Source organism: Drosophila virilis, chromosome 5 (genome assembly GCF_030788295.1).
Source record: "Drosophila virilis strain 15010-1051.87 chromosome 5, Dvir_AGI_RSII-ME, whole genome shotgun sequence".
NCBI classification, from domain to species: Eukaryota; Metazoa; Arthropoda; class Insecta; order Diptera; family Drosophilidae; genus Drosophila; species Drosophila virilis.
In genome coordinates this window covers 19,540,836-19,562,795 of record NC_091547.1, presented here as the reverse complement: position 1 = coordinate 19,562,795, position 21,960 = coordinate 19,540,836, and the positions used below count along the sequence as shown (strand labels likewise).

General features: G+C 43.8%; 5 protein-coding genes across 8 annotated transcripts in view; 3 read left to right on the top strand and 2 right to left on the bottom strand.

The window, feature by feature from the left end:
* The first annotated feature begins 1,683 nt into the window (after window positions 1–1,683).
* On the top strand, window positions 1,684–3,080 carry RpS11 (ribosomal protein S11). 2 transcript variants are annotated; one of them, XM_015174264.3, is made up of 4 exons: window positions 1,684–1,711; window positions 2,256–2,381; window positions 2,465–2,670; window positions 2,870–3,080. In XM_015174264.3, the coding sequence occupies exons 1-4, from the start codon at window positions 1,700–1,702 to the stop codon at window positions 2,991–2,993; spliced, it is 468 nt and encodes a 155-aa protein (XP_015029750.1). In that variant the 5' UTR covers window positions 1,684–1,699; the 3' UTR covers window positions 2,994–3,080. The 2 variants fall into 2 exon arrangements, with proteins under 2 accessions (XP_015029750.1, XP_002049387.2); XM_002049351.4 differs by lacking the exon at window positions 2,256–2,381 and adding an exon at window positions 1,988–2,110 and having other exon boundaries at window positions 1,685–1,711.
* A 760-nt stretch (window positions 3,081–3,840) lies between these two features.
* On the top strand, window positions 3,841–10,798 carry LOC6625953 (proteasome-associated protein ECM29 homolog). Its single transcript, XM_032437080.2, has 10 exons — window positions 3,841–3,960; window positions 4,129–4,259; window positions 4,350–5,230; window positions 5,315–5,800; window positions 5,859–6,322; window positions 6,404–6,766; window positions 7,032–7,673; window positions 7,734–9,007; window positions 9,078–9,218; window positions 9,287–10,798. The coding sequence occupies exons 1-10, from the start codon at window positions 3,930–3,932 to the stop codon at window positions 10,601–10,603; spliced, it is 5,730 nt and encodes a 1,909-aa protein (XP_032292971.1). The 5' UTR covers window positions 3,841–3,929; the 3' UTR covers window positions 10,604–10,798.
* Window positions 8,626–21,960, bottom strand: part of Cyp6t3 (Cytochrome P450 6t3) — a 24,587-nt gene continuing 11,252 nt past the window's right edge. The window contains exons 1-3 of one of the 2 annotated variants that reach the window (XM_002049353.4): window positions 15,487–15,933; window positions 11,735–12,966; window positions 8,626–11,677 (exon numbers count right to left, since the gene is read on the bottom strand). In XM_002049353.4, coding sequence (XP_002049389.1) covers window positions 11,396–11,677; window positions 11,735–12,961 — 1,509 coding nt within the window. In that variant the 5' untranslated portion in view covers window positions 12,962–12,966; window positions 15,487–15,933 and the 3' untranslated portion in view covers window positions 8,626–11,395. Of the gene's footprint in view, window positions 11,678–11,734; window positions 12,967–15,486; window positions 15,934–21,960 lie in introns of those variants that run through there. The other variant, XM_015173977.3, reaches the window with a different exon arrangement.
* Window positions 13,442–15,491, top strand: Cyp6g2 (Cytochrome P450 6g2). The gene is made up of 2 exons (XM_032437082.2): window positions 13,442–14,719; window positions 15,188–15,491. The coding sequence occupies exons 1-2, from the start codon at window positions 13,454–13,456 to the stop codon at window positions 15,473–15,475; spliced, it is 1,554 nt and encodes a 517-aa protein (XP_032292973.1). The 5' UTR covers window positions 13,442–13,453; the 3' UTR covers window positions 15,476–15,491.
* Window positions 16,959–19,680, bottom strand: LOC6626368 (cytochrome P450 6g1). 2 transcript variants are annotated; one of them, XM_015173976.3, is made up of 4 exons: window positions 19,610–19,680; window positions 18,390–18,862; window positions 17,482–18,282; window positions 16,959–17,422 (listed from the first exon to the last, which is right to left on the bottom strand). In XM_015173976.3, the coding sequence occupies exons 2-4, from the start codon at window positions 18,852–18,854 to the stop codon at window positions 17,123–17,125; spliced, it is 1,566 nt and encodes a 521-aa protein (XP_015029462.3). In that variant the 5' UTR covers window positions 18,855–18,862; window positions 19,610–19,680; the 3' UTR covers window positions 16,959–17,122. The 2 variants fall into 2 exon arrangements, with proteins under 2 accessions (XP_015029462.3, XP_070065712.1); XM_070209611.1 differs by lacking the exon at window positions 19,610–19,680 and adding an exon at window positions 18,927–18,990.

Here is a 21,960-nt window from a genome sequence, read left to right as displayed (position 1 = left end):
AAAAGTTTAAAAGCTTTTTTTTGCGTTTTTTATTAAAAATAAAGAGCTGCGCTCGCGGTCATAATTTAAATTTAATCATGTGCATGAGAGTGTGTATGGGTGAGTGTGTGTGTGGTTGTGGCAAATTTTTAGTTTTACCTCGAGTCAAATATGCGAAAAATGAACACGGCGGAAAAAACCTTCAGCGAAGCGACGGCAAAAGGATTTCATTGCCGTTGCAATGCAGCTATTTTACCTTGCCAACGAGTAAGGCCGCTGAAAAACCTTGACAGCAACAGCATACGCATGCCACGCCCAGTGCCCATTCTGACAATTTGTTGCGGGTTAAGGTCACCACCCAACCAGCACCAACACCAGCAACGAGCCTGTGCCTCAGCATGAGCATGAGCATGAGCATGAGCCTGAGCCTGGCTCTCTGGCCATTATTTTATGCTGCAGACATCCGCACTAACAATGGCAATGAAATGCAGGCAGGCAGGCAGGCTGGCAGTAGGAGCAGGCATCGGCAGCCCGTGCCCGGGCCTGAGCCTGGCCCTCATCTGTGACGTTTAGCCGTAAACGGATTTATAGCAATGGCAGCGCATCTGCTTTCGCCTTGAAGCCGTGTCAGCTGTTGCTAGCGCCGTATAAGGCTCCGGGACACTGTCTTCGTTTCAAGGCAATCCCATGCTTTGCCCAACTTGCACTTGTTTATGTTGTCATTATTTTTAATACGACGTATTCTGCTACTCACTGGCTGTCGTATGTCAAGAATTAGCGCTGACGCATTTGTTTTTAATTTTACTTACACATACATCTATAGTATATATCTGCAAAGAGCAAATTCTTCTGGGGGTACAAAGGCTGCTAAGCCAGCGCAAAGTGAACGCACAAAAGAGATTTTTTTGAAAGCCTCTCAAGTGGATTTCAAGTGCTGTCAATGAGTATGGCGCAGCTGTGGCTTAAAATCTTAGCTATGTGCAAAAATCAAAGTCAATGTCAGCGCCAGCAGAAGGTCAATAGCTGAGCAAATGTTGCGGCGGCAGCCGAAATGCAAACAATTCAAACAACAGCTTCTAAAGAACAATCAAGGACTTATAAAAAAACAAAAAAAAAAACTGCTCAGCGTACTTTCAGTTTTCAAAAACACATTTTAAAATCGCGCTAACCCTAGCTGCAGCCCTACAAACAATTCAAGCAACAGCTTCTACAGCACAATCAAGGAGTTATAAAAATCAGAATAGCGGCTCAACGTACTTTCAGTTTTCAAAAACACATTTAAAAATCGCGCCAATCCTAATTGCAGCCCTGCGAGCGCCACATCGTTTTAATCGATTGTCTACACAATCGATGAAAGTAATGTGCAATTGCGATATTTTTTACTCGATGTTAAAATTACCGATATATTTTATAAACATGATGCATATATCGATATTTAAGGCAGCGATGTGCCGTGTTGTGATTTCAAAGTAATCTTTAATTCAGCGGATGAACCTTACTGTTAAATATGAGCGCCAAAAAATGTACACAACTTGAACATATCTAAGAGTTCTGATAAAAGTGAACAGAAGTAAAACTGAGTTTACCTTATCAGAGTAACGAGTCTAACCGTTATATTCGATAGTAACCATTGCTTTAAAATACTTTTCATAGGTAACTGACAATTAAATATCGTTCATCTCTATTTTAACGCGTGCTCTTTCTTTCCTCTTGCTCCAACATGGCTGATCAGGTAAGGCAGCAAAAATGTGTTCGAAATTAAATAAAATACGGCATTTAATGCGCTGCTATAAGATAAATGCACTGTGAAATGTGAAATTAAGTGCATTGTGAGTTGAACTACACAATTGCTGTGCAGCGCAATCATTGTGAGTGTATTGTTTGGGAAATCGAAATTCAACAGCCAGATAGGCCAGCATATTCAACCTAACCACACTTGCACGCATGCTTCGAACGCTGGTGTCTCACAATGTACACACTCGGAATTTTATTATTATTATTATTATAGCAAACGGAACGTGCATTTCGCAAGCAGCACTCGGTGCCGACAACGCGTCGCAAGAGTGCCAACGGCAAGAAGCGTTTGCGTTTTTATCGTCAAATTGGTTTGGGGTTTAAAATCCCAGCCGAGGTAAGAGTTTCAGTGCAAATTTGACTAATGTTCCGCCCCCGTTTTCTCTGTTCCATCTTTCCAAACAACAAACGCCCCGCCTGCGCCCACCTGCACGTTTCTGTACCCCGCATCCATTTAACTTGTCGCGTGCCATGCTAAACAGAACGAGCGCGCCTTCCAAAAGCAGTTCGGTGTTAACCTAAACCGTAAGGTCAAGCCCGGCGTCACCAAAAAGAAGGTGCTCCGCCGTTACCGTGATGTTGGTCTCGGTTTCAAAACGCCACGTGAGGTATGCATGCCATCAGAAGAAAATCCCCTTAATGTTGCTCATAAAACAAGATACAAAATTTAACGCTGTTCTCTTTCCCGTAGGCCATCGATGGCACCTACATTGACAAGAAGTGCCCATGGACTGGCAATGTGAGAATTCGTGGCCGCATCCTGACCGGCGTTGTGCGCAAAACTAAAATGCAACGTACTATTGTCATTCGCCGCGATTATCTGCACTTTGTGCGCAAATACAGTCGTTTCGAGAAACGTCATCGTAACATGAGCGTCCACTGCTCGCCCGCCTTCAGGTATGTCTAGTTTGTAACTCTAAATACTATGGAATATCTCACTATGATGATAAAATCATGACGGTCTTCATAAAACAAATTGCTGAAGCAACTTGACTCTTTTTACACAACGTAAAAATACTGACAAAACATAAATGAAATTCTTCTTACCAGCTTTCATGTGCAGTCTTTTAATCTCTCTCTCCTTTTATGCTTGCAGAGATGTTGAGCACGGCGATATCGTCACGATTGGCGAATGCCGTCCACTCTCAAAGACCGTGCGCTTCAACGTATTGAAAGTCAGCAAGGGTCAGGGCGCCAAGAAGAGCTTCAAGAAGTTTTAAGTGAGGACAACCACTATGGAAAAAAAACAATATTTGTAGCATTATTCTTTTTGAATAAAACAAAAAAAAAACAAACTGTAAATGTAATCATATTCTGTCTAATTTTGTAGATCTTTTTCAGTATTTTCAGCAGATGCCGAGAGATCTCGGCGTTCTATTCTCTCTAAAAGGTGTGTATTGAATACATTTTATATTCAAATTTCTAATGCATTTTCTGATGATAAAATCATGACGGTCTTCATAAAACAAATTGCTGAAGAACCTTGACTCTTTTTACTAAAAGTAAAAATACTGAAAGCTATCAACAGATTATTGCAGCTGCCAAAAACTAATATTTCATACTAATGTCTGTCTTATATTATTCTATTTACAGTTTTTGATTGCTGCCCTTGAATATTTGGAAATTACAATATAAATGTATTCAGATTAATTTCAATAAAAGCAACATTAACCAACTAATTATAAACTAAATATTGTTATTTCCATTTGACCACTTACTAAGGGCCCCATTACAAAACAAAGAGTGATCTATTGAGTGAATCCCCAAGGTTTCAGTTCATCCTGCTATGAAGATGTCCTCTAAACTTATATTGGAAAAAATGTAATTTTTTCTAAATTTAGCAATGTTCGTACAAATAAATTCCTTTTGTTACAATGCTAAGTCCGCGTTAGTTCTAATTACGTATAAAGATCTGGACAAGATACCTGCCTACTTAAAGCAATGTTCGCCCAAGGAAGCTGTTCAGTAACAAAGCTTTCACTCTTAATGCCTTTATGTACGACGTTTAAATTGCGCGCCACACTTGCAAATTATATGAAGCAGAGCGAATGACTTGCTATTCGATAGTCTGGCAACGCTGCATAAGCTCTCAGCTGTTGCCCTGCACTGGCAACACTCTCAGACGCTAAACAAAAAATAAGAGAAAAATAAGCAAAATGGAAACAGCGGGACCTGCTGCAGAAATTGGTAAAAATACAACATATTTAGGTTATCCGTAAGGCCAAAATTAAGCACTAAGCATGATTTAGCCCAATCAAAACGAATTGGGATAGTTAGCAACTCAATTGTCCGTTTAAATTAACCACAAACACAACCTAAAAACCGTCTACAAATTTTTGCATTCTTTGTCCTCAGAGCTGCTCGAGCGCGTTTTACTGCGTCTGGGCAATGCCGATAGCGATGAGAAGCTTGAAACCACGGTGGGCAAATTCCTGACGCCAGTCATAATCAAAATCAATTCGCCCCACAATTTGGTGCGCACAAAGGTAACGTAGAACCAGACGTCAGTCGCTGCCGCATGACGCTGCAAAAGTGTTTTGCTAATCTGACCAAAAACTAAAATATTATTAAACCAGGTGGTTGAGGTGCTTACACACATTAAGCGGCGCGTAACATCACGCAGCCAGGTGCAGATACCCGTGGAAGCACTTCTGGATCAGTATGCGGCCCCTGACAGCACGACATTCTTGAAGAACTTTGCCATCATCTTCATCAGCATGGGCTTTCCCCGCCTGCCGCTGGCACAGCAAACCGCGCTGGCCGCCAAGGTAATCAGCTGCGAGAGCAAGTTGGAGAACTATCAGGACAAGCTTTTTACGCTGCTGCTGCCCATATTAAGCGAGATGAAAATACCGGATGACCCGGCACAGCGAGCTGAGCTTTTTAAGATTAACGACAAGCCGGCCATTAGTGCCAGTTTTCTGTCAATGCTGCAGGATGTGCTGCTGTTGCCCTACGGCATTACACAGGAGCAAGAGGTGCCACCTGGACTGAGTCCGTATAGTTTTAAGCGTGTCATTGCCAACAATTGGCGCGCCGAGGAGCTGGAGAAGATCAAAAAGGGCATTGTACGCCTTCTATGTGCCAGCGTCTTCACCGACAACGAGATCTTCGTGCTACTTGTGGTTGCCTCTGCCGACACACGCTTTGGCGTAGCCACGCCTGCCATTGCCGAGCTGAGCAAATTATGCACCATGCTGGACTTTACTAGTCCAGCTGTTACTTCAGCTCTGTACACACTGTTCATTGGCAATCAGCATAAGCAAGCCGAGCGCCAGACACGTCCTTGTTGTGCTCGTGTGCGTCAAAAGTTGCTGCAGTATCTGATCAAGTGCCGCGGCAAGGGCATCAATGTGGGCAAGGGTCTGCAGGTGATCTTCGATGGACTTTTTGGCACCAATACCAATCAAAAGTGCAAAGTGCTTGCTTTGCAATTTGTTGAGCTTGTGCTGAGAGAGTAAGTTTTCGTTCCATATTCTATGGACTCTTCAAAGCTATAGATATATAAATTCAACGATCAATCCTTTTTGTTTACTCAAAGTGGTCCACGCGAGGTAGTCTCCAAGGTGTCCAAGGTCATGCTGACGGGCATCACAAAAGTTATCGGACGCGACTCGGTTGAACCGAATGATGTGCAGAATGCAGCATATTCCGCTTTAGCTCAACACGCACGCAGTTTTCCTCAGGATGTTAGCCAGGATCTGAAGCTTGTACTGGGCTATTTTAATAATTTAGCCACTTGTGCACCCGATTTACATAGCTCGATACGCGAGGCATTGGTATCCATGGCACCAGCTTTTGCTTGGCAAACCAAGACCAAATCGGATGCCATGGAAGTGGACACGGATGGCGATCCATCACATGTGCAGCTGGACGGACAACAGCATTTGTTACTGGCCATGTTGCTGGACAATGCTGAGTCCAAGATCCAAATAGTGCAGAATGTAACCAGCGTCTTCCTGACCAGCTGCTATCCAGAGTTTTATGCACCAGCGCGTTATTTGCTTCTGCTCATCGCAGGCGAACGGTGGGTTAAATTAATATATGCATCCTAATCCGACTAAATATCTTGTTCCTATATACAGCAATTCCTTGCGTGAGCATGTGACCACCTATTTGTATGGCACTTCGAAGAAGGATCATGTCAACTACAGCATGCTCTCCTCCATTGAGCATACGGGTAAACACACCAGCGAGTCCATCAGTGATTTTAATCAATTGTCACAGGAGCAGCGACGTGTTTTATTGCCCAGTTTCCATGTGATGATGTCCCATGTCCATGACATGGCCAACAAACGGCTGAAGAAGAGCAACGCCTGCGTTGTGGTGGGACGCACCAAGCTTCCCTACAGCTTGGACGTCTACGAGGAAATGCTCGACTATTTGCGTCTCTGCTTGTGGTACTCGGCGGGCATTGTAGCCGCACCGGGTGATGAGAAGTATACGCACGAGCTACGCAAATATATAACCATTAATTACGACGAAGATGAGTCCAATGCGCTGCATCAATATCTACTTTTCGTCCAACGCGGAGTAGAGGCCAAGCGCAGTGAGTTTTAAGTTATACGAAATTTAATCCTTGGAGTTGGAAAATTGAGATTAACTATTCTTTCTTGTGTATCTCTTGCAGCTGAATCTAGTTTGCTTTGTCTCTATGATCTGCTAAATGCTGCACCCGACCTATTTGCGCCGAAGCAGCTGCATTTGCTCGAGCCTTTGAGCAACTCTCTCAAGGACGTGTCGGAAACAATGCGCATTAATGTCGCCCAGGTCTATGGCCTTCTCTGGGCCTATGGACTTGCAGCTGATAAATTTGATCAAGAGGTGGGCGATTGTCTGACCAGCTTGCCTCAGAAAACTCTGGAGCACAAGCATGGCTGGTTGCTGGTCGTGGGACACACTTTTAATCGTAAAATCGAACAGCTCAAGCAGCAGAACTCCAGCAAGGACTACGCCAACTGGCCACCGTTTATAAATGCTGTGAAGATTATAGGTGAGTGAATGGCCTAAATCTAATTATGCTTATATGGAACTATAGAACTATTTGTACTGACAAATTGAAGGCTTTTGTTCCAATGTGCTAGTGTTCATTTCGGGGAGTAAAGTTTTATTTTGGTCAAATACTTTTAATTTTCCCCTGAGAAATGCACTCTTGGATTGGGAAAAGAGGCCAAAAATTGAGATTATATTTTATGAAAAACATTGTGACCTGGGAAAACCTGTTGCTATGATATTTAACCACTGCTTTTCATCCTCAGCTAAAATGCTCAATGAAGCGCAGTGGCTACTCGTCTCTGCAGCGGTCAAATGCACCTCGATGATTGGAAAGACGGTGGAAATACCCAATGTGCAGGTGGAAATTGTTGCGGAGAGCAGCACCAATAACGATGATGACGACGAAGAGATGGCCGAATTGGCAAGCATTGAGAATTCAACAAAGTTTATAATTTTTAGCGTGATTTTCAAGCTGCTGCGCAGCACCTCTGTGCGTCAAAAGATACGCGAGGAGGCAGCAAAATGCTTGGGCTATTTGGCCATAGGCGATGGGGAGCACTTTACCAAACGCAATCTGGACAAGTTCTTAGCGTTGGCCAAGGTGCAAAAGGATGCGGCATTGAATATAGCCATCTCGGAAGCCATTGTTAACACCTTGTGCGGCTACGATGTGAACAAGGGTCCGCCGGCAGAGACATTCCAAAACCAGCACTGCAGCGACGCAGATTTTGAACAGTTTCTGATAGCCTTGATACGCTTGGTGAGCGAGCCCAATCCGCAGTCGCGTCAGGCCATCTCCGTATGGCTTCTGGCGGTGGTCAAACACTGCAGCAATCGACCTGCTGTGCTCAACAAGAAGCAGCTGCTGCAGTTTGCCTTTACTGAGCTGCTCTCTGATGATAGCGGTGTGTTGTACAGATTTAATGTCCCAACAGCGTTTGTTAAACATGTTTAATCGTTCACAGAATTCGTGCAGGATGTGTCGTCACGAGGTTTGGGTCTGGTCTACGCACTTTCCGACTCCAGCAGCCAAACGGATTTGGCGAATTCGCTACTGGATCAGCTTATAGGCGGCAAACGTCAGGTTAATCAGGTCTCTGACGACACTGAGCTCTTTGCCGAGGGCATGCTGGGCAAGACGCCCACAGGCGGTAACATAACCACCTACAAGGAGCTCTGTTCTCTCGCATCGGATCTCAATCAGCCGGACATGATCTATCAGTTTATGCAACTGGCCAATCATAATGCCACCTGGACTAGCAAACTGGGCGCTGCCTTTGGCCTGAAGACGCTCTCCGCGGAGTCGCGTCAGAAAATGCAACCATATCTGGGAAAGATAATACCGCGTCTATATCGCTATAAATACGATCCGACGCCCAAAATACAAAACTCCATGATATCTATATGGGACACCATTGTCAGCGACTCTAAGGAGATAACGGAGCAATACTATTGGGAAATCCTACGCGAGCTGCTGGACAATCTCACCTGCACGGAGTGGCGAGTGCGCATTGCATGTTGCCTAGCTGTGCGAGATCTTCTCAAGAGGTCTAATGGTCTGCGTTTACGCACCGAGGAGCAGCTGCCTACGTCTTCTGCTGGTACCTCGACCAGCAGCTGTGTCAATCCGCGTCGTGTGACGCCCGACAGCATGGAGGTGGATGAGCTGCCCGAGCCGGAGCTAAGGGAACTCTGGTATCAGTTGTTCCGCGTCATGGACGACATACACGAGGGCACGCGCATGACTGCCCATGGCACAGCCGCATTTCTGGGCAAACTGTGCGTTCTGGCCGCATCATCGGAGCACGGAAAATCTGGCACAGCAGTGGCTGCCTCCATTCTGCCATTTTTGCTGGAAACGGGCGTGGGTCACAAGGTCGCTGACATTCGAAAGGTCAGCATTAAGACCATATCGGATATGATTGATTCATCGGGCGTTTTGATTGCACCACACCTTGCCACGCTCATACCCTGTCTGCTTCGCGCCACCGGCGAACTGGAGAACACCAAGCTGTCGTATGTGTCCACGCGTCTGGGCGCTGATAATGAAGCCCAAGAAGCTGTGGACAGTCTCCGCGCAGAAGCAGCTAAATCACATCACACCATGGACGCGATCAACAAATGCGTACATTTTATTGACTATCCGGTGCTGGAACGCATGACACCAGAGCTGCTGGAGCTAATGAAAACCAGCGTCAATCTAGGCACCAAAATTGGTTGCGCACATTTTGTGTGTCTGGTAAGTGATCTGATCTATCCCTATCCTCCTCTTGCCTCGGTCGTTTGTATATCATCTCTTCTCCTTACAGGTCAGCATTCGTCTGGGCAAGGAAATGACGCCCTTGGTGGGAAAATATTTGGGAGCCTGTTTTGTCGGCATCAAGGATCGCAACGTCACCGTGCGCAAATACAATGCCAGCGCCATTGGACATCTCATGGGACTGGCCAAGGTAAGATATAAAACTTTCCCTAAGGCGGTTTCAAACATAACCAAATGTCTTGCCATCCCACTTTACAGGAACAATCCATTAAGAATCTTTTCACCAAACTGGATGAGCTGTATATGGAGCAGCCCAACAATCGCTCGATAGCTTTGACTATACAATCGATTAATAAGCGACACCACGAGCTGCTCAAGGACTACATGGACTGTATGTTGCCGTTGATCTTCTTTGCCATGCACGAGGAACAGAACGAGGAGAACAAGACAAACATTGAGCAATGGAAGGATCTGTGGAATGACATAAGTCCCGGCGATGCAGGCATTCGTCTTAATTTGCATGTCATCATACCCAAGCTGGAATCATCGCTGACCGATGCCAGTTGGTCGCGCAAGGCTCAGGCGGCCAATGCCATACAGAACATTGCGAAGCGCCTGAGTGGCAGCCTGGAGATGACGGATCGTGTGCGACTAATCAAGCTATTGCTCAGTGGCCTGCAGGGACGAACATTTGAGGGCAAGGAACGTTTATTGCAGGCTCTGGCTGCGCTCTGCAAAAATCTCGATCGTCAGCACGAGGTCTGTGCCAATATTATCGAAGCGGCAATGCGCGAGGCACGCAAACAGGAACCCGTCTATCGCACTATGGCACTAGCTGCATTAGGCGAAATACTGGATGTGCTGGAGGCGGATCGCTTTGAAGAGGTATACAACATGATCTGGTATCTGCTGGAGAAGAAAGAACTGCGCACGGGCGACTCCGATGATGAGGATGAGCCCGGCTGCAGCAATGCCAACAAGGATTTAAGCGCCGATGAGCGCAACAAACGCGCCCAAACGCTCAACAAGCTAAAGGAGGTGGTCTGGGAGACACTGGGAAAATCGTGGCCCAAGCATGCCATTGAAACCCAGCACAGATATCAGCTCTTCTTTGCCGAGAACTGCACCAGCATTTTGAGCGAGAGTACTCGTCCCGTGCAGGTTAGCCTATTGGCTGCGCTAACCAAGTATGTCGAGCGCTTATATATTTTCGATGAGGCGGCCAAGCTGCCAGAAATGGCGCTCGAACGCAACAATCTGGAGAAGAAGCCCAAGACAGAGGCGACGCCGTTGCAGACTCGTGAGGCAATTGTGCAGAAGATCTGCAATGATGTCCTAGCCGCAGTCACACTCGCCGCTGGCGTGCCTCATACTGGCCTGAAGAAGGAGGCACTCAACATAGTCCTCATGCTGATCAAACGCCTCAGCCTGACCAGAGATCAGGCCACGTTGGCGCTGCTTAAGCAAAATTTCGAAACGAATCTACCCAAATTTCAGCGCGACTCAGCTCCCGAGGTCCGTTGCCGCATTAAGGACATTGAGGAGAAGCTAGCCAAACTGGAGCATCCCAACTGATAGCCAGAACATAAATAACATCGCCCAAAATTAAATACACAAAACCCAATGAAAGTACGCTAGATTAAGAATCAATATCTAAAATCCGAATAAGCAGGGCGCAAGGGATAGTTTGGGGAAGCATCAAATTGAATTATTTATGTAATGAAAAAAAATAATAACTTATATTTTGAAATAATAATTGACATAAACGAATCCCTTTCTTTTCGACTATATCATTTCAGATTTAGATGTTATAGTCAAAGCAAAACTATGTTTAAGTGGTTCTTGACAAATTGTTAGGGTTCATATTAAAACAAAATGAGAATTCCCCCTTACTCCGAATAAATTGCAAATATATTATTCTAGTAGCTTAATTGAATATTTCAAGAAAAGAATTTAAAAAATCTTCTCCACGTAATATCACAAGTTTGCGGTGTTTCTTTTCAAGGCGAATATAACCTGGTAAATATGAGCTTGTACCTTGCAAATTTTTTAGGATAAGACACCGATTCTCTCAATCGTAGATCAATTAAAATTATTTGGCTCATTAGGTAGCAAAACTTTGGCCGCATGCAATACCGAACGGCCTTTGGAATTCGTAGCTTACGGATTATGAAAATAAAAGTAATTCGATTTTATATAGAAATATATGTACGAATAGCTCGGCCTTGCGTGTCTATCGGCCAGCGCATTCAGTTTTGGCTTGACTCCAAACTATTCTCAAACGTAATAAATAATTGAACAGTACTTACATAAGGTTTAATGATCGAATATCACAGCCGCTAAGTAATTGATATATATTAGTTTTATCTACAGTGGGTCAACGCAGAAACGCAAGTATAATTCATCCAGAGACTCTAGCATAAAAGTCTTGGGATTGAAGCGTATTTCGGGCACTGTTCGCTCGCAGAACTCCACACGATGAGATCTCAAAATGTGAGCCACGCCCAGCTTTAGCTGGAGCAAGCCCAGCCGACTGCCTATGCAACCGTGTGGACCAGCACCGAAGGGTATATAGGACATGGGTGATATGTTTTTTATATGCGCCGGCGCAAAGCGTTCGGGATCGAAATGTAAGGGCTTGGGCCAGTACTAGAAGAGTAAGAATTAGAGAGTGTGAGTTTCCTTAGGATTCAGCTTCCAGCTCACCTTTGCATCACGCTGTATGCCCAATATGGATACATAAGCCGGCATGCCAGAGGGTATTACAAAGTCGATGTGCGGTTGCAGCGCGAAGCCTTCAGCCCGGGTGCACTCGCGGTTGATGAACGCAGCGGCGGGATAGAGACGCAGTGCCTCCAGACAAACCATTTTTAGATATGGCAACGTAGCTGCCGCCTCATAACTAAGCTGAGCGTCGCCACCAAAAGCTGTGGCTAGCTCCTGCCTCAAACGCTGCTGCAGCTTCGGCTGCTTGGCCAGCTCGTAGAGTGTAAAGCCCAGCAAGGCGGAGGAAGTCTCGAAGCCTGCAAGCAAAATGATGCCCGCCTGTGCGGCTATAAAGTCCGCTTCCTGTGCGTAGTGTGTGTGTGGACGTGCCTGTTGGAGCTGCTGGAGCTGTCTAATCAGGTCAACCTGAGTGTCGGTGGCGTGGCGCCGCACCAGCTGCCTCATGAAGTGGGCATAGTCCATGGAGAAGACCTTGGCGCGCAGCAGCCAGGTCCATTGTGGCAAAAAGAAGATGCACATGAAGTGCAGCACCTTTTGAACGTCGGGCCTGAACAGTTGCTTGGTCTGTTGGCGCAATGGGGATTTGCCCTCACGCAATCCACCCACATCCCAGCTGTAGAACAATTTGCCCGTCACATCTGTCGTATAGAGCTGACACATCTCACTCAAGGGCAGCACGCGCTCCGATTGTCCACACATACGCTTCACCAGATGCCGCTCAAGGTCCATCAGCACCTGCTGCATCAATGGATACATGCGCTGCTTCATGCGCCCGCTGGTGAATAGCTGCGACATGCACTGACGACTCTCCCGCCATTGCGGATACTTGGCCAGCGGCAGGGTCAGTGCGCCCATGGGATCATGTCGAGCATCGGCAGCTTCATAGCGATTTAGAAAGCTATTGAATTCCTTGATCAGCACAAGGCGTATGAGCTCCGGATCGCGTATCATAAGCGCAGGTGTTTGGAACACAAAGAAACCCGCCAGCTTTGCCTCACGGGTGTGCTCATCCGCGTAGATGTTCTTGAAGAGATCTCCAAAGGAAATGCGCAAGAATAGCAACTGCTTTAGATGACCCAACGGCGTCCAGGTGGAAACGGGCAAATACGGCAGCTGGTGACGCCGGAAGTAGCTGTAACGTTCCAGTAAATGGAGATAGCTGAACAGAAGCACCAAGAGCAATAGAGCTAAGCAGAAAGGTAGCATGGTAGCTGTAAGGAAAGGAGAATCGATTAAGACTTGACTGGGAAATTATTTGATATATCTTCTTCAGATGAATTGATAATAAGGCCGTATAATATATTTATGTTTTGGACTGATTGAATCCCGTTCAATCCCGTCCAATTCATAGTTTATACGATAATATTATATAATAAAAGCGAATACTACATAAATAGCTATCATATCCTCTATTGTACAACTAAAGACGCGAACATGTATAAAAATAAAGTATTTGAAGCTCGATTTGCAGCTGATCTACAACCAAATATGCAAATATGTTAGCACTGTGCAACAAAGGAATAGCAACCAGACCCTGAGCACAATGCGAAAAAACATTCATTCAGAAAACGAGCGACCTTGTGCTGCAACCTGATGAACCCTGGTCGCTATCTTCCAATCTCGAACAGCCTAGACCCTCAATGGAGACTCACGAGCAGCAGCTGGAAACAGTAGCTGAACGCAGCTTGGACACTTAGGATGACACTTGGAACAATGTTGGTGATCTTGGTCTTACTCCTGGTGAGTGGCTATTATTATCTGCGCCAGCACTATGCCTATTGGACACGTCGTGGCGTGCCGGAGCTGCGACCCAGCCTGCTGCTGGGCAATTTGGGTGGCCTGCTGAGCATGCGAAGTAGTCCAGCCGATTTTATAGGAGAGCTCTACAATCATCCGGATGCACAGGACAAGCCCTTTGTGGGCATACATGTGTTCCACAAGCCGGCGCTGCTGTTGCGCGATCCGACATTGATTAAACGCATTATGGTCAAGGATTTTCCGAAGTTCGCCAATCGCTACTCCAACTCAGACTACAAGGGCGATCCGCTCGGCTCGCAAAATTTATTTTTCCTCAAGAACCCAGCCTGGAAGGAGGTGCGTCTGAAGCTGTCGCCGTTCTTCACCAGCAATCGTCTCAAGCACATGTTTCCGCTAATCGATGAGGTGGGCTGCAATCTGGATGCGTATTTGCGCCAGCAGCCGCTCCACAATGAGCGCATGCGCTGCTTCGACCTGGAGGCCAAGGAGCTGTGTGCACTCTTCACCACAGACGTGATTGCCACGGTGGCCTACGGCGTGCAGGCGAATAGCTTCAATCATCCGAATAGTGAATTCCGTCGTCATGGACGTGCCGTCTTCAAGTTTAGTCTGAAGCGTGCGGCGGAGTTTACCTTGGTGTTCTTTCTGCCGCAATTGGTACCGTATTTCGGCTTCAAGGTGGTGCCCGCCGAGTCAACCGAGTTTCTGCGCAAGACCATTAACTATGTGATGGCGGAGCGTGAAAAGTCCAAGCAGCCGCGGAACGATCTGATCGATCTACTCATTGACTTCAAGCGGAGCACACAGCAGGCCCAGGCGGAGGGCAATCAGTTTGTCTTTGAGGGTGACATCTTGGTGGCCCAGGCTGTGATCTTTTTTACCGCCGGTTTCGAGTCCTCTTCATCCACCATGGCCTTTGCCATGTACGAGCTGGCCAGGCATCCGGAGGTGCAGCAGCGTCTGCGCAACGAAATCAAGAATGCTTTGACTGCCAGCGGCGGACGTGTGACCCAGCAGTTGATCGAATCCTTGGAGTATATGCAAATGATAATCCAGGAGGTGCTGCGCATGTATCCACCTTTGCCTTTCCTGGATCGCGAGTGCACCAGTGAGGATGGCTACGACTTGGCGCCCTTTCACAAGTTCTGTGTGCCCAAAGGCATGCCCATCTATATTCCGGCTTATGCACTGCATATGGATCCGCAGGTGAGTTGCGCTTAGGAATTCCCTCTTCCAAAGCCAGGAATCCATAGAGAAAGCATAGCACAAAGAACCCTTCTTACATAATTCAAACAGAAATTTTTCCACTAATATTACTTGGAAGATATTAATCTTCATTCTCTAACCCTTTTCGGTTAATCTTTACGAATCTTAATACTTCTAGTTTTAGACAGTACATTTTTTCTGTTATGCCTACTGTCTACCTTTCTTCCGGCCTTGTCTGAGGCGGAAGATTCAGGAGCGGGAAAAACATTAAGAATCTCTTTTCAAATTAAAGTCAAATAATTTGCTAGTCTTATGCCTAATTCTTCTCTTAATCCTTTCTACGTTTTGTACTCCGTTCCAAAATGTTGGAAAATTCGAAAACAAGAAAAAAGTAAAACTCCTCTTGCACTTTAGTTAAGAAATACTTGTTGTATCTATTGTACTTAATCCTGTTCCCTTCTCTTGCAGTACTATCCGCAACCTAAGCAATTCCAGCCGGAGCGCTTCTCGTCCAGCAACCGCAAGCTGCACACCCCATACACCTATATGCCCTTCGGCTTGGGCCCGCATGGCTGCATTGGCGAGCGTTATAGCTTCCTCCAAGCCAAGGTGGGCTTGGTCTATGTGCTGCGCAATCATCTGGTAACCACCTCGGAGCGCACACTGCGACGCATGAAACTGGATCCCAAGGCGATTATATTACAGGCCGATGGCGGCATTAATCTGAGGCTCGTCCGTGATCCCCTGGGCGTTTGAGGAGCACTTACTTAGGAGTGGAAGTTTGTCGGGAGTTCAGATAGCGGATAGCGGCAATTCACCTGTCAGCGACTGACTTCAAACTAAGTTGAAATTTCGCGTGTGTTGTCATTATAAATTGTTCAAGAAAAAATTACGAATGCATTTTGATTGACTACCATTTGCGTGTCAAATCGAAAGTTGCGAGATGTGGAAGAAATAGTCAAAGTGCTGTCTAGAATTTCCCCGTTTACTGAAATTATCAAATAACTTGATTTTGATGCACAAAAAATTATTAGACCCGAACTTAGTCTAGTCAAGATCTAATAAAGATCTTTTTTTTACAGCTACAATTGGGGTGAGAAATTGTTTATGTTTTTGCAGAAATTCAAATAGATTTTTGTAGTTTTTCTACTTATCAAAGTTTGAAGGAATATGAAGCTTGTGACTCTAAAACTGTAAATCTTAGCCACATTCAAACTGTGATTTTCAGAGTGAAAAAATATACAATCTTTTGATTAGGTGGGCTAGTTGTCGCAAATACTTATGACTTGATTTTAAGAGCAGACTTTAGTGTGGCAAATGCTAATACACTATCTGATTTGGGTATATGGACAAACAGACGAACAGCTAAATAGATGTAGCACAAATTAAAAATAAATAATAAATCAATTTTAAACTTTCCGTTCTCGGTCTATTCATAAACCATATTATTATTATAATTTTCAATAAATATATTTTTAGTACTATTGTAAAATCTTTCTAAAACCAACTTTCGTTCTCTCAATTTGTTATTCTCCCTCTTTCTCTCCCTTAATATTTCTCTTTCTCTCTCTCTTAATATCGCTCTTCTTTCTCTCTTTCTCATCATTTATTATTTCACCCTCTTTATAAACCACATTTTTATAATAATTTCTAAAAAGTTTTTTTAGTTTTGTAAACTCTCTTGTTATCCTGCTTCCTTACTCCCTCTTTACCATTCTCTCTCCATCTCTTTCTCTCTCTAAAACGTATATTATAAGTCTGGAAAAAATGAATATAAAAATTAATCATAAAATGCATAAAGCTCAAGTTCCCAGTTTTATGATAGGGTACCGGACACTGTACATGTAAGTAAGTATGTATATCAATCAAGTCAACAATTTTTGCGCCTCGGATTCTCGCTGTACGAATCTAATTTGGCGAGCGATTTTAACCCAAATCGATATTTAAATGGTAATTGAAACAGATTTTATGGCATATTACCTATTAAAGAATTTAAGTTGATTAGAAATCAAATCGACAGCTGGCACGCAATTTGCTAATCTTTGAAGATCAAGACTCAAGCAGCTCAGGCTAGAATCGATTAGATTAGGTAACAATTTAATCAGCTTATTTACTAAAATCGAAACGCTGTTTAAATTACGTAGTATTATCGGAGACCAAACATAATAACAATTCAAAACACTGCATTTAATCAATGTTTTGAAAATATTATAATATAATATAAAACAAGACCTAGGTATACGATTTTCTTTTTTAAGCTAAGACCTCTTTATTAAGTAGAGCATATTTATTGTAAGATATTAAACAATTAATCAAATATATAAAGTTATAACAAAGTAAATTATAATGAAATTTCTTCAATAAGGATCAACCAAAGTATATATGAAAATCTTAAAGGTAACATCAGATGGCCTTCTCGTCATAAAGTCTATCGTTAACAATGTCAAGGAACATTTCCTTATCCAGCTGCAAAACAATGGTCTTGGCATCAAATTGAATATCCTTGGGAGTCTGCGAGCAGCAGCGCACATAATGATTCTTCAGGATGTGCACCAGACCCAGTTTGGCCTGGAGCAGGCCAATGCGACTTCCAATGCAGTTGTGCGGGCCGAGACCAAAGGGTTGATAGGCCATCGGCTCAATTGATTTTCGATTCTCCGGTGAGAAGCGTTCGGGATCAAAGTGATTCGGGTTTGGCCAGTACTGTAAGAGAATATATCAAATAGATACATTTGTCCAGACGCCAAGTTCCACAAACCCACCTTGGGATCACGCTGTAATCCATAGACAGGGATAAAAACAGGCGTGCCGTTCTCCATCTTATAATCATAGTAGGGTTTCAGCGACAGATCCGGCAGGCCTTGAATACTCTGATATTCACGATCCAGAAAAGGCAGCACTGGATACAGACGCAACACCTCATCGACCACCATGGCTAGGTATTCCAGTGAATTGATTTTCTCATAGCTCAACTTGCCTCCCTCCTCCACTAAAGCTTCATTGATTTCCTGACGCAGACGCTCCTGCAGTTCCGGCTGCTTGGCCAGCTCCAGCAGACCAAACGCCATAGTAGACGAACTGGTCTCAAACCCAGCCGTGAAGAAAACACCTGCTTGAGCAACCAAAAAGTCATTGTTGTTGGCCAGATGCGGCTTGCTGGGGTCCAGGGCGGCCTCCTTGCGTAAACCAACTAGGACATCAATTAGATCGTTGCGCACAGTGGCCGTGCGCTCCCGCTCCGACATCACATGGTTGATGGTCTTCCGTAAAAAATTGGAATATTTCTCCGTATAGAATTTAACCCGAAATAGCGACACCAACTTGGGCAAAAAGAAGGCTACAAAGTAATCCTTGCTGCGCAACAGAGTTGCTTCAACTACCGTGCGTCCCTGGGAGCGAAACTCAGCCTCCGGATTTTCCAAGCTGTTTACGCGCACTCCGAATGCAATGGTAGCAATTGAATCCGTGGTGAATCTTGCGCATATGTCCTTGACCTCGGTAATGTATTCGGTACCCTGTGCTGGACGATGCCTGGCCAAATGTGACTCCAGATCTTCAGCTATCTATAAATTGTTAAACTTAGATTTGGTAGGTTGATGCTTAAACCAAGGCTGTAAGACGGTTCCGGAGCTCCAGTTTCCAGCCCTGATTAAAACTCGGCGCTACCCACCTCCACCATTAGTGGATACATTTGCTTCACCTTTCCGCTTGTAAAAACGGGCGTCAGCTTACTGCGTATCTGCTTCCAATGTGGGTTGCGCACAAAGAACAGATTATTGTAGCCCAGCGGATCGCCATGTGGATCGCAGCGTGCATAGCGATTGGAGAAACGATTGAAGTCCTTGATTAGCACGGATTTAATAAGTTCTGGCTCACGTATGACCAGAGCTGGCTTGTTAATCACATAGATGCCCACAACGGCCTCATCCTGCATCCTTGGCTCACTGTACACCTGCGAGATGTACATGCCGAACGAGCTCTCTTGCTTGAACACGGACGCAGTATTGCCAATAATGGGCGAGGGCGGCATGAAGGGCAAACCCTTGCGCTGCCAATAACTGTGATTGCGCTGGAACCACAGGTAAATAGCGCTTAGAACGCTCACAATGACAAAGAGCGCCTCCGTCAAAGCCATTTTAGGGTCTGCAAAATTTTCGGCGTGAATTTGGATTCATTTTTGGGCAATCAAAACAAACGCTTTTCTCACTTATCGGACAGACACGTGCCGTACAGAAACAGATCTTATATAAGCTCATATATTATTTACAATTTTGTTTTTACATTGATAAGCAAAGCTGATTTGGGAGAGGATAACCTTGACAGTCATCAAGAAGAACTATAGGCTTACATGTTTATTATATTTCCTGATTACATTTTGTAAAGATTGCACTAGTATAGCAATTAAATGTAAGAAAATTGATTTAAATTTGTTCCCTTCTACTACAGCATGAATTTTTTAAGAAAACCTAGTTTCTTGTTGTTCCGTGGTGTGAAGAAATTTTGAAAATGTGAAATATAATTTGCAGTAAAAGAGTCCTTAAGATTCCATATAAGACTAATTTTATTTAAAATGAAGTTTATTTTATTATAGAAAAATCAATCTAACAGAAATTTGGATTTAAAAAATATGATCACATTTAGAATCGAATTAAATATCATTAGCGACCACTGTATTGCTATTATTGTTTTAAAATAATTATATGGCTTTTAAGAAGATCCTTTCAATATGCAATAATCCCTTAGAAATGAATGCTCAATAGCTTGTTTTTTTTATTTCCATGTTTAAAGTTTTTTCTTCCCTCTTTCTTATTTATCATCCATCCGTTTGAGTCTTTAATTGCACTTCTCTCATTTAAACGCACTTCACTCTTAGAATTTGTACAAACCGACCTAAAAGATTTTTATAATTCGCAAAATTCCTTGCGTGATTATAGGTACCGACAATTAGCGAGTTCAGAATAGCACTTGCAAAAAATTTGCTGAGTGCACGTTTTTATAGGCAATTCTTGATTGAGAGATTACAAAAACAAAATCGGAATCAAATACAAATGCTCTACTTAATAGTACTAGACTAGGAGATGCCGTGTAATTAATTCTTTGCCTACACACACAAATCACAACCTTTTTAATTTCGACTACAGGTGTGGATGTTTTTTCTTAGACTTAACGGAGAAAATTAAATTAATTAAGGAATGATATTATGAAACATATAGTTTATTCAACTCGAGAATATGTATACATACACAGGTGGGAAAGAAGCCTCAACTTTTGCAATTGCCCTCTACGTCTGTTCAGACTCCTACGACTTTCTTGTCTTTTCCTAGCAACTTGGAGGTATCTCCAATGTTGTCTTTATCGCCTTCTCCAAGCGACTGTCCAATTACCCCGGCTTCAAGCCCTGTACTAGACCCAGTAGAGCCCGTACCTGATTCCGTCCCAATTAATCAAATTGCCTCAGCCCCGTCAGCTCCTGGCCGCAAAGGTAGACCTGCGCGCAATCTTGCGCAGATTGTTAAAAGCAATCATTGTGCCTCGTTAGCTCCTCCAACTCCTGTATTACCTACAGCCCCATCAGCGCCCACTTTAACGGTAGTTGCCCCTCGTAGGCAAGTTTTTGTGTCTCGACTTTCGTCGGACACCACTTCTGAGTCATTGGCAGCCTATATTGCTAGCAAATCTTCTGCTAGCGTGTCAATAACTAAATTTAATTTCTCCACCCCTCGTGAAATATCATCATTCAAAATAAATGTTTCACATGATATGTTCCCAATCATTTGTGATCCCAAATTTTGGCCACCACACATGATTGTTCATGAGTTCAAGCCTAAAAAGCGTAACCAGCCTGTCACCCTTCCAGTCCCTTCAATACAGGGTACCATTTCTGCCCCAAAAAACTAGCTTCATCTTCTGACCAAATCTTTATTCATTATCAGAATGTCAGAGGTCTCACTTCAAAGCTAAAAAATCTTTTTATTGCCAGCACTTCCTTCGATTCGGACATAATAGCATTTTCAGAAACATGGTTAAACTCAACCATATCTGATTTTGAGGTATTACCGAATAACTTTATTTTGTTTAGAAATGATCGGCCGACTCGAGGTGGTGGGGTGTTAATTGCCGTTAAAGCCACTCTCCAGTCTGAACTATTCTGTTTTAGTACGCCTACTGACGCTGAGATTGTCTCAGTTAAGGTGTCTTTTCCTACACGGAATATCTATGTAACATGCTCTTATGTCCCACCTTCTTCTGATATTCAAGTTTATATGAATCATATTACTTGTATTAAAGAAGTTTCTTCACACGTGCGGGATAATGACCTATTATTGGTGTTGGGTGATTTTAATTTGCCGAACATCTCTTGGTCATTATTCACTGCTGAAAATTATCTAGTGCCCTCAGCACAGCACGATTTTTTAGACTGCATGCTTGATCTTTCGTTGTTTCAAATCAATTCAATTTCTAATCATATGAATAGAACACTTGACCTTGTATTTGTTAACGACTACCTTATTTCTAATGTGTCTAGGTCACCTCCTTTATCTCTTCCTGAGGATGTCTATCATCCAACTTTAGAGATTGCAATGCTAAATTGTAATCCTTCCATTTCGTGCTCATCAGCCAATAAGCCCCGCTATTGCTTTCGCAAAGGAAATTATTCCTTGCTGAATCAGCTTATTTATTCAACCGATTGGTCTTTCTTATATGACTCAGTTGATATGAATACAGCCATTAATTCTTTTTATATCACCCTAAACTCCCTCTTAGATGTGTGTATTCCTAAGTCAATTCCTTCGACTACTTTTTCAAAACCACCCTGGTTTACTCCCAGATTATCACATCTAAAAAATGTAAAATCCAAATATTTTAAAAAGTTTAAAAAGTCTGGTTCGTGTACAGACTTGGCTAAATATTCCATAGCCAAGTCGAACTTTTTTCTTCTTAATTCTCAATGCTATGAGAATTATCTAATTCGTTGTAAAAGGCAATTCGCCCGAAATCCGAGACAGTTTTATAATTTTGTAAACTTGAAGCGTAAGTCTTCAACTTTGCCATCTTCTTTTTTTCTTGGGATGGATAAAGCTAGCAATGACACTGATTCTGCTAACCTCTTTGCTAATTTTTTCCAATCAACTTACTCTTCAGTCTGTCCTAATACTAATTCTTACCCTTATACTATTTCCTCCGCTAGTTCTATACCTCCCCCCATTATTTCACACTCCTCTCTCCTATTAGCTATAAAC

Coding starts and splice junctions, on each gene's coding strand:
- RpS11 (XM_015174264.3), top strand. Junction 2,382..2,464: donor GTTTCAAAACGCCACGTGAG/GTATGCATGCCA, acceptor TCTTTCCCGTAG/GCCATCGATGGCACCTACAT. Junction 2,671..2,869: donor CACTGCTCGCCCGCCTTCAG/GTATGTCTAGTT, acceptor TTATGCTTGCAG/AGATGTTGAGCACGGCGATA.
- Cyp6g2 (XM_032437082.2), top strand. CDS start 13,454: ATGACACTTGGAACAATGTTGGTGATCTTGGTCTTACTCCTGGTGAGT. Junction 14,720..15,187: donor CACTGCATATGGATCCGCAG/GTGAGTTGCGCT, acceptor CTTCTCTTGCAG/TACTATCCGCAACCTAAGCA.
- LOC6626368 (XM_070209611.1), bottom strand. CDS start 18,975: ATGAGCTTATATAAGATCTGTTTCTGTACGGCACGTGTCTGTCCGATA. Junction 18,863..18,926: donor GGCACGTGTCTGTCCGATAA/GTGAGAAAAGCG, acceptor AAAATTTTGCAG/ACCCTAAAATGGCTTTGACG. Junction 18,283..18,389: donor TGTATCCACTAATGGTGGAG/GTGGGTAGCGCC, acceptor AACAATTTATAG/ATAGCTGAAGATCTGGAGTC.
- LOC6625953 (XM_032437080.2), top strand. CDS start 3,930: ATGGAAACAGCGGGACCTGCTGCAGAAATTG. Junction 6,323..6,403: donor CGGAGTAGAGGCCAAGCGCA/GTGAGTTTTAAG, acceptor TATCTCTTGCAG/CTGAATCTAGTTTGCTTTGT. Junction 9,219..9,286: donor ATCTCATGGGACTGGCCAAG/GTAAGATATAAA, acceptor CCCACTTTACAG/GAACAATCCATTAAGAATCT.